We start from the raw sequence: 11,029 nt of genomic DNA on the forward strand, positions 1-11,029 counted from the left end.
GAGAAAGCTTTGGTGTCCTGGAGGGCAAGTTGGATGCAGGTCAGTAGTGAGAGATTTTAACTCTCAAATTAACTTGATAGTGGACCAAATGAGGACTGCAGCCAGAAGGATGAGAGAAGTGATCTAGCCCTTCATTAAGCACTTGTGAAACAACACCAGGAGAAAAAAAAGTTCTAAAATGGCCACTCTATAAAAAAAAAAGACACGGACGAATTTGCACAGTTACCATAAATTGAAGCATGACCAGTAAGACCACTATGGGGTACTATGTGTCATTCAAGGAATGGGTGAAGGAGCAGGACTTGTTTAGCCAAAGAAAAGATTGCAGGATCCATACATGAAGGCTGAATCAAATTTTCAGGTAATGCGTTACAAATATTTGGGAAATCCTAAACAGAGGGAAGGGCTCCACATTGAAACTTTGAATTCATGCATTAATTAGCTGACAGATCAAGCTCAAAAAGTTACAGTAACTGGATTTACCACAGGCACATAGCCAGTAAGTAATGGGGTTCCACAGGGCTCCATTTTAGGCCTGGTTGACGTCTATATATTTTTTCTTTTTATGTGACCTGGACACATAAAAAAACTACATAAATCGTGGCTGATCACAAACTTCTTAAAAAGAATCCTAAAAATAACTTTGCACTTTTATTCTATGAGCAACAAAAGGATTTTTTTCCTTGCAAACGTGAATCTGTAGTAACATTACATTACTGTCTAGAGAATTTTGAAGGGTCATTCGCAAATAGTAATGAAATAAGCAAAGCTAATTCACTCAATCTGCTGTGCATCCTCAAACATAGATCTGATTATGCACCTAATAAGATCAGCAGAATCTTCTACATTGATTTTCTGGATAAGAAACCTAAGTCTATTTTACACTCAAGTGACATAAAGTGATTCAACTCATCTCAATCCAGGAATATTTAGGAATATTCAGGAAGATCATAAGTGCAAAATTTTTAACTAGATTGAATTATAAAATGGGCAAAAGGTTTGATGTTAAGGATACTGCCAGTAGAGGAAATAATATTTACCTAAAACCCCACATCACACAATACAGGATGCATATCATCTGTTTATTCCAAAATATTGCATTGATTATTTTTAACATTGTCAGACAAAATAAACATTTAAGTTCCTTCTTATGTGATATATCAATGAAGCGATGTCAAATCAATATATGATAAATAATTTTGTATGATTTTCCAAGGCATGCCCTGTGAAGAGTCAAGCATTCTCATCTCTGGAAAAAAAAAAGAAAAAAAAAGAAAAAAAGAAAAAAAGAAAGAAAAAAGAGTATTGAGAGAAATGCACCTTGTGAAGTAAGAGATTTCTTAAAAACAGTCTCCAGATAATCTTGGAATGAATGAAGCCTCTAACTAAAAGGATGTACTGCTCACACCCTATTTCACAGATATACTTGCAACAGAACAAAGCTGGTCTATTGCCAAAATTTAACCTTATGAAAATACTATGTGATTTAAGCCAAAGAATACAAACTATTTACTGCTGAAAACCAACATTAAACTTGATTTTAAAACCAAATTAAGCCAGCTAAATAACAAGTTTAATTGAGGTCCAAACTAAAAAAACATCCTGTTATTTTGTGTTTTTAAATTTTAGATTGATTAAAACATTAAATGCTATTATAGTTCTGCTTTTTATTTAATAAACATCTAAAAATCCATAACTTCACCACAGCATTAATCAGGTATGTCATCAAGTTTACCTTGTACCAGCCCAGACTTTAGAGGGAAACCAGACACCCCTGCTAACAAACATGTTATTGAAACAGGAGTCTGTTGGTCTGTTGGTGGAGAATTACTGAGGTGCATGCATTTATGCAGCCCTCAACCGAAGGCATGCTTTGAGGCAGTTCATGTTGAAGCTCAGTGGATGAAGAAGTGCAATTATGGCTGTGCATATTCTTTTTTTGAAATAATCTGATCCAGAAATAGAACAATACTATTTCAGCTTAGCTGCTTGGAATAGTGGATGAAAAAAATAAGTAATAATTACTCTTATCTTCTTCAAGTTGTATCTTTCCCTTTAAATCTTCTGTTTCACCTGCATCTCCAGTTTGTAACTAGCTATTTTTAATTTCTAGTTTTCAGCTGCCTGCACATTGTGCCTTTGCATATACATAGCAAGAATGTATTTTCTTTGGGGAAGGAAAACAAAAACTAAAGCTACAGCAATACAAGAAATCTATGCCCACAAGAATCCAATAAATTAATGAAAAATTACATAACTGCTATGTGAAGTCCAGAACAGGGACATATTTACATATAATTTCATGCTGTACAGAGAAAGAGTGATTCCTTTGCCAAATAGCTATTTTCCTTTCCCTTGTTTGGCACTGGGATCTTCCTATTCATCTTGCTTGCACTGAGGCCTGTTGGGTAACTTTCATGGCTCAATTCAGAAATATGAGGACATTCCTCAAAACTGATTAATCATATTTCTAAAAATACTGACACTTGTACAAGGCAAGCATGGTTGCTTCTGTATCCAGTGTAATTATATCTGTATATTCACACATTCTTGTCATTTAATTCTTCAAGGATAAGATCTAAGCCAATCAAGTACTCCAAGTCTGTATCTGATAAACTTGGTTTGAAATTGTAGGCAAGCATACCTTGCACTAAATAAAACAATGGGGCAGAGAGAAAGAAACATCCTGATGATCTGACTATAATCCCACTTAGTCTCCCAGAGGAAGACAGTAGGTCCCAAGAAAACCTGTAGTATTTGAGATGTTTTGTTTTGTTGTTTGTTTTGGTTTTTACCTTGCCACAGGCTAAAATAGTATCCCATACAAGAATAACCACATGAATTGTTATGAATTTCTGGAAGGAGCACTTTGTTCTCAATTTAATGAAATATTGAAATTTGTAAGTTTGAAAGAAGTCAAACCACTACATGGCAACACCAACTTTCTGACATTTTTCCTCATTGTTTCTCCTTAAGGTGCACAAGGATGCAAACACTTGAAGTGAAACCCTGTAAAGCTAACGGCAGAATTCTTCCAGAGCCGTGAAGAGGTAACAGCAGTTATCTGCACACACAAAATACGATTATCTTTTATAGACGCAGTTGTACTGGATAACAGAGGAAGAAACGAGAGTCCCAGTAAAGCTCCAATTATAATTTCGAATGATTCGACAGGATTGTTTGATGACAGACAAAACTTGAGTGCCCTCCTTCACCTTCATATCACAACAGACTTAAAGGCTCAACTCTTGAAAGAGAAGAGCTAAGCTGTTCTGTACAACACCACTGTGAGACTCACTGTAGGTGTATTTGTTGGAGCAATTTAAGATGAAAGAACTGAGGGTGCGTAAGTATGTGCTTTCTCTCACTTATCTTTGAAAAGGGTATATTTAAATAACAGCTGTTCTCTAGAACAACACAAGCAACAAGACAATAAGTTTCTCTCCTCTTTAACACTTCATAAAATTACCTGGCTTATAATGGTTATTTGATTCTAGATTTATGATATAAAATAACATGTAAAACAAGTTACAGTCACACTAGTATTGTGTTTTCAGTCATTGCAGTGGTCATTAATTAATCAAGGAAATGATGCTCTCAAGAGCTTATCAAGACCCAGTTTATTTAAAGAAAAAATATTAACTGCATTAAAAGCTTTCATTTCCTCAGACAAAAAAAAAAAAAAAAATCAGTGTTAAACAGATACAATACTTGTTTGTAGCTTATCTTCACCATCTTTCTTCCCAAGGAACAGAAGAAATAAGAGAACATATCCATATAAGCACAAAATAATAAAAATTTTTGCTTAAGAAAACTGAAGTTTTATTCCATTTGAAATGTAATTTTTTTTTTTGTACATGAGAAATATTTTCTTATAATATCACATTCTACTTGCATAACTATTGAATTGTTTGATTAGTCAGATTAACAAACAGATCTTAGAATCATAGAATTTCTAGGTTGGAAAACACCTTAAAGATCAAGTCCAACCACAGCCTAACCATTCTATCTCAACTTTAACAACCCATAGATAAATCATGGCTCTGAGCATCACATCCAAACTTCTTTAAAACACATTCAGGGATGGTGACTCAACCACCTCCCAGCTTGAATACACATAAGAAGAATCAAGTACCAAACAAATGTCCTTTGGTGCTGAATTGCTCTAAATGATAAAGCAATATCTTAAATGCTGCCATAAGCAGATGTATATTTCATGAACTTACCAGCCTACGGATATCCCTCTCACATTCACGCTTTATTCTATTAATCTCATCCTGGTGGGATTGGTAAGCCATGCGCAGGTCAGCAGCCTTCATTTTATCCGCCTGCATGATGTTGTTCAAAGCTTCTTCAAGCTGCTTTTTACCAGATTTTAGCTCCAAGATCTCCTGTTGCAACTTCATTCGTTCACTGTCAAACGCTTTGCGGGCCTCCTCCTTCGCCTCACTCAGCAGCGCAGTCTTCACCTTGTCGGCTGCCCCGTCCCGCAGCACATTCACTGTTGACTGCAAACGCTGAATTTCACTGTCTTTAATTTTCACCATTCTCGCTACTTCCTGCTCGTGCTGTCGGATCAGCAGCTCTCTGACACTCTGAAGCTCCTTCATTTTCTCCTCATGGAGCTTAGCTTTCAGTTCTGAAACATAGGCCGTATGCTTGTGCTGTTCCTGCTCCCTTTCTTGCTTAACCTCTTGGATTTTCTCTCTCAATTTACCCACCTGGAACATCAACGCAAAAAATTGATTAGCAAGCACCATCACACCCTTACAAGTCATCAAGAGAGCTTTTTCATAAGCCTTCTTAAAAAGCCATTCTGAATATTCAAAAGCAAAACCATAAACGCAAAATTTTCTCTTCAAACAGCGAGAGAACTAGAGCTTGAAAAAGGCTGTTTGTACCTGTATGTAGAGGAACCTTCTTTGCGGAGGTGCTACTGGCAACAAACTTTCACAGTTTTAGGAAGTAAAACAATACCAAGCAGCATTCAACCCAGTTCTTTAGCAATTTTCTCCACCAGACCCCCCAGAATACTCTCATCCACAACCCTCACATTGCAGCCAACAAGCTGATGAAAAGGGAAGCAGACAGAGAAAAATGCTTCTGTTCAGAATGAGAAAGTTTTCTACTACTCAATGGACCATACTTCAAGGATGCTCAGTGAGTCAGATCTCCATATAGGCTCAGGTAATTTATTCCACAGCATCCTTCAGTAGCTAAGAGACTGCAGACAGGATTCCCAGTCAATCATCTCTTTACCTTGTATATACACATATTGTCTTTGGGATTTGAGTTCCAAATTCCTATATCCAAATCCAAATCTATATCCAAATCTGTTTGACCTAAGGTAATTTCCAAGTGAGATTAGACAATAATATAGATGGGAGAGAAAAAAAGGAGAAGCTTGCTTTTGTATTGTAGTTTACTAGAAAGTGTATAATGTATCCAATCGCTACTAATATCAGCAACGCCTTCCTACAATCCCTATTACTGCATCTGCCAGAATACAGGCTCTACACGAGCTCTTCAACTCTAAAACAAAGCCAGAGAGAAGGGATTTTTCAAAGATTTGTGTTTTGACCTTGAGTGGCAATAAAAACATATAATCCACATAACACTGCATGGTAAAAATCAGGTCATGAAGCAGCTGGATATTATTACCTGCCACAGCATTCCTAAACTTCTTGCACCTATGCAGTGCACTAATGGGACCTGTGGTCGCACAATGCATTAATGTACTTAATTTATGGTAAACTAAGGCAAAGATGCAGCCTGCCTCAGATTTTAGTGCTGTATGAAAGGGAGGATCTCTATTAATATTCAGAATAAAATTTACTAAGAAGGCATAATTAATGCAGTTTACTTTTTCCACAGTTCTGGATTCTACAGTCAAAAACAAAAGAGTTTAATTAAAGCTATAATACTAGTTCAGGAAAGGTTCAGAAAACTTTGCTATTTTCTTCATTGTAATCAGGCTGGATCTAAACAGGTACACTTGTGTGTTTTTGCTTTAGAGAAAACACAGCATAACTCAAAAGCCTAAGTTATAACTCATCCAATGAAATCAACTTTACTACTTAATTTAACTGGTCATAAAATGAGACCAATCTATCACATATCAAGCCCTTAGCACTAACTTCATGATTTCCAGAATCTGAACTCCACCTGAAGTCTTCCATTAGAAAGGACAACAAACCCCTTTAAAAAAAAATTAAAAACAAACAAAAACAAAAGAAAAAAAACCAAACAGGTGAAAGCAGGATAGGGAGATAGGAAGTCATGTTCTAGTTATAGTGTAAACTAAACACCGACTGGGACAGCACTATAATTGTAGGCACCATTCGACTAGGATGTAATCACACAGGTACTGTTATCCATTCCAGGATAATCCAGATCATATATATGTTTATTCAAAAAAGAATTATTCCCCCCCAAATGGTAATTCTGGCTACGGGAAAATATCTTCTTTAGATACCCATGATGCATTTAATCTGGTGAAATAACTTGAAGACCCAAGCCTACAGCAGATAGCATGGATCTTCGCTGTTACATTACGGCACTCAATTCCATAAGAGAGTCTAGGAAAAAGTTCAACCTATTTACTACCACAGATGAGTAAATCTGTGAACCTACCAACACTCAAATTCACTTGAATCTGCTACTGATGACCAAAGAAAATAGAGATGAAACTGTGAAATGAGACCTAGTAAAAACTACATAGGAAAACAAATCGTACAATGACAAATACAAATAATGCTGATATTCCTCCAGAACTATGGTATTTTAAAATCAGTCATGTCATATATTAGGTATGAGAACGAAAAGCAGTTTTCAATATAACACATTTGATTGTGACTTCCTAAAAGAACTTTTAATATACTTGAAAAGGATTCTGACATTTTGTGGGAGTTTGAGCACAGAATTGCATGCTTGAATAATGGTTTTCATTTTTCATTGAGTGCATGTCAACATCTATATCCATTGTTGCTCTCCATGACAACACGTTGAAAACCTTCAGAGTAACTGAATATCACCACGTATCATCCAGTCATTTCACTTACAAAGTTTCAATCACAGCACAAATAACAACTCTATAATCCCTGAATTCTGCATCTCATCTTAAATGCATTTCATTCTACAAACCCAGAAAAATAGATGCATCCTAATCTTCAAGGTCTTTAAAAAGCCTATTCTTGTTACTGCTTCTTATCAGAGAAGACAGCAAATTACCTCTGTTATAGTTGTCTTCCCTGAAAGCCAGAAACTCTGTCCCTCTCTTCCCCCAAAATGTTAATCTCTACACTTTTGGCAACTGATGGAACAAAAATAGTAATATGGTATTTTCCCATACGCTTAACTGTCTCGGTTTCAAAATGAATTCAAACACAGTTAAAATGTATTTATTTTTAAATGCATAAAGCTGTTCTGTCCACAATTTGAAGCATAACCAAAAACTGAAGCCAACAAGCAAAAAAAAAAAAAAAAAAAAAAAAAAAATTCATACAGGCTTTCAGAGCATCACTGAAACTGCCTGGCTCCATCTGTACTTCCCCCCCCACCCCCCCCCCCCCCAAATAGCTATCCATGCATTTTGATAAAGTCCCTCCAAGACTTCTCCATTCTCAACAATCCCAACTTTTTTCTTGGAAATGACATTGCATATCTGCCTTAGAGACAGAGAAAATTGCTGAGAAACAGTCCAGTTTCAGAATAAAGAGAATGCAATTTCAATGCAGAAACTTCAAACTGCTTGAACTGATTTGTACGTCACAGGATAAAGCTACAATTGATAGGATTGCAAGAACTTGGCACTTAAGTAAAATTTAAACAATTTCAGGGAGAAAAGAAAGTATGCTAAAACTTAGTACTTCTTAGGACATGATAACTTTTCTGCAGAATATTGAATTTGCAAGTGTAGAACTCAGAAATTTAAGTTAAAGTCCTTGGGAGAATCTACAGGTCTGATCTAATCTCTTTATTGGATGTGACAATTCGTCACATCAGTCCACAGCCTAGTAACTCTACTGGCTTCTTTCCAGATTATATCATTGTATCACACCTTGTAAAAGAAGTAGCTCTTATCACTTCCAGCTACCTAAGAAACTAACACTTTTTCACTTGATTCTGCTTTCAGGCAATCATTTTTCTGAATCTCCTTCTCCTTTAAGAGCACAGAAGTGGCAGAGGCCACAAGCTGATGCAATTCCACTTTGTCAGGCACTGATTTTATGTAATACACACTCACTACTGTTACCACTTTTCCCACCCACCTGCCTCTACTGATTATTACTTTTATTTATGTGATCTTACTCATTGTTCTTTCTTTCTAGCAAAAAAATCTTGTTGTATTCACTCTACTCTCTGTGCACCTTCATAAATATCCTCTTCCTGCTTACTCTTCTCCGACAACAAATAACTCGTTAAAATAAAAGTAAAAAACTCCATCTTGCGCATTTTCTGCAATCTTTCTTGCCTTCAGCATTTCCAACTCTGATAATTTTTTAGTTTAAACTCTTAAGATTATGTGAGAGCATCACAGAAAATGTGTTTCTGCTCACATCTGAGGATAGTTCCTTGTTTTATATCAAGATACCCTAGAAACTCCTGAAGGCTGCAGCAACTGTCCTTTTATTCCAGAACAAAATGTAGACGTATAATTTGACTGACACATTAATTGCACAAAATCCACTACAATTCAGAATAGAATTCCATAGATCACACTGCATTTTCTGTCAGCAATTTAGAACGTGATGGCATCTAGAAGATTTAATTGTGATACTTTCTTGTTTATTACTCCAAACTTAGGATAATCATTGTTTAATATCTTCATACTGATATCTCACTCCTCCCCTCTTTCTTAGTAGCTATTTTAACTGGACAAGAAGTCACATTAACATGCCTAGCAAATTAACACTTCACTCTTATCAGAACTCTGAGTTCTTCCACATTTATTCCAAATAACTTTGCTATTTACAGTGTTTAGCAGATGACCCAAATACTCTCATCTTAGTAATTCGTTAAGTATTGATCATTTGACTTTATACAACAAGAACAGAGACCTGAATTCAAATACCCTTCAACTTTAATTGGTAACACCATTACACATTGTTTTGCAAATGCTTCATCCATTTCTTGCTCCAAGATGGAGAAATTTTCAGTTTTCTGTTGTGTGAAAATCATCCTTCTTTAGTCTGTGTTCAAAAATCTCCCTTTTCCAACAAATTTAGTATGTCTGATCTGTAATCAACCTATTACAGTTAGTCAAACAAGAATTAGAGCTTTATTATTTGTTTTTTCGGAATAAATTCCGAAGATTCTATTTAAAGGCTTGTTTCTTTGTGTCATGAAATGATAACATGAAATAAAATATGAAAGAAGATGCCATCCAAAGCTGAGTATCACACAGGACTGTTTAAGAAACTTGAACATACTGGACTACTACTATGTATTGCAAAGATGTTTCAAATTTGGCACCAATATGATGACACAAGTACATAACAAAGCCACATTGTATCAAGTAAACATGGTTTCAGTATACATTTCTTCTTCAGAGAAGTCCTTGAGATTTTTAGAAAGTATCACTAAACAAAAACTCTGCCCATAGTGGGGAGAACTGGAACTAAATGATCTCAAAGGTCCCTTCCAACACAAACAATTGTACAATTCTATGATGCCATGTACTTTATGAATGAACACTTTCTCCTATGTGTTCTCCTGACTATTCAAATGCCTGTTGAATATATGCTAGACAGACAAATATTTATGTATTTATTTCATTAATAAACAGACACATCAGAGCAGCTAAGGACGCATAACCCATGCAAATCAAACTAGGAGTCCTACACACATTATTTCCAGGCAAGTTATGATCTCTGTAGACACGTACGTAACATGGTTTGAATATGCTTGTGTTCGCTCTGCCTACACTTGTTTTAACAAACAGTTTTCAGCGCTAAGATAAAATCCTGAACTGCTTTATTTCCTCTAAGACCAGCTAAGCTAGTGCTAGTAGTACTGAAATCACAGCAAATATTAGCAACAATGTCTTTGGGAATATTTATTTACTTTCGTACAGTGTTAAAATAGTTGGCAAGAGAATGGAATTTAAAGCTCAGTTCTTCTCATATTTCATGCCACACCTTCCTGACAAAAATTTCAGTTTATCAGTGAGTGATTCTTGAGACATTTCTTATAAGTTTAATGCATATTTTAGTAGGGAATTAACTTGAGATTCAGTCTCTGCTTGTTTATAACATCAGTACTATTTAGAAGAATGATCAATAAAATGCAAATACATACCTTGCTTTTTTCTTGCTGAAATTCTATCTGAATGTTGGTTAGTTTAGTTCGTAGCTCCTCATTAGCAGCTTGCAGAGCTTCAATATCCATGTCAGGCTTATCTCCCTTGGCACGACCTTTCTTTGACATAATTATTTTTGAAGTTTAAAATAATTTTTTGCTCCAAATTGAGGGGCACTAACTAGGGCCTTCTGCTTTCAGCATTTAAGAGTCGTGAAGTGTTCAACTAAAGCTTTCACAAAAATCTCTGCCATTGTGGGCTTTGTCTTTCATGTCCTGAAAGAAACAAAGTAGGAACAGAATTAGACTACACCACAGAGCAAGATCAAAGATCAGGATTAACATCTAGTTTTAAAGCACATAGAACTTGCATTTGGTATGCACTATACTACATAGTGTACTAGAATTAGTAAGCATTAGAAGAGTTACACAGTACTCATAATCGTACCTAAAATCACATCAACTGTCTTCCTATGCTTACAGAAACGAAAATTTTGTTCTTATGATAATATAGCATATCAATATAAATCATATTTTATTCAGGACCCGATGACTTGGACCACACAAGATTCTCAAGAGGCACTGAGACAATGATAAATTAATAGAGCTGAGTGGCATTCCAGTGGGAACTGCTTACTTCCCATAGTAAGGAGTAAGAACCTTTTACAGGTATCAGGGTATCAGATGATTCAAAACATCAGCATGTGCGGAAAAAGCAGCATAAAACTAA

The 11,029-nt window shown here is 35.7% G+C and overlaps 1 protein-coding gene across 1 annotated transcript in view; it reads right to left on the reverse strand.

Annotated features, from left to right (window-relative positions):
• The window catches only part of JAKMIP1 (janus kinase and microtubule interacting protein 1), a gene marked incomplete at both ends in the record, with an annotated part of 67,519 nt that extends 57,091 nt beyond the window's left edge, over positions 1-10,428 (reverse strand). The window contains 2 exons of the mRNA XM_079535144.1: positions 4,227-4,721; positions 10,300-10,428. Coding sequence (XP_079391270.1) covers positions 4,227-4,721; positions 10,300-10,428 — 624 coding nt within the window. The remainder of the gene's footprint in view (positions 1-4,226; positions 4,722-10,299) is intronic.
• Between the last annotated feature and the right edge of the window lie 601 nt (positions 10,429-11,029).

The sequence above is a fragment of the Tetrao urogallus genome (genome assembly GCF_951394365.1).
Source record: "Tetrao urogallus genome assembly, chromosome: 4".
Lineage (NCBI taxonomy): Eukaryota > Metazoa > Chordata > Aves > Galliformes > Phasianidae > Tetrao > Tetrao urogallus.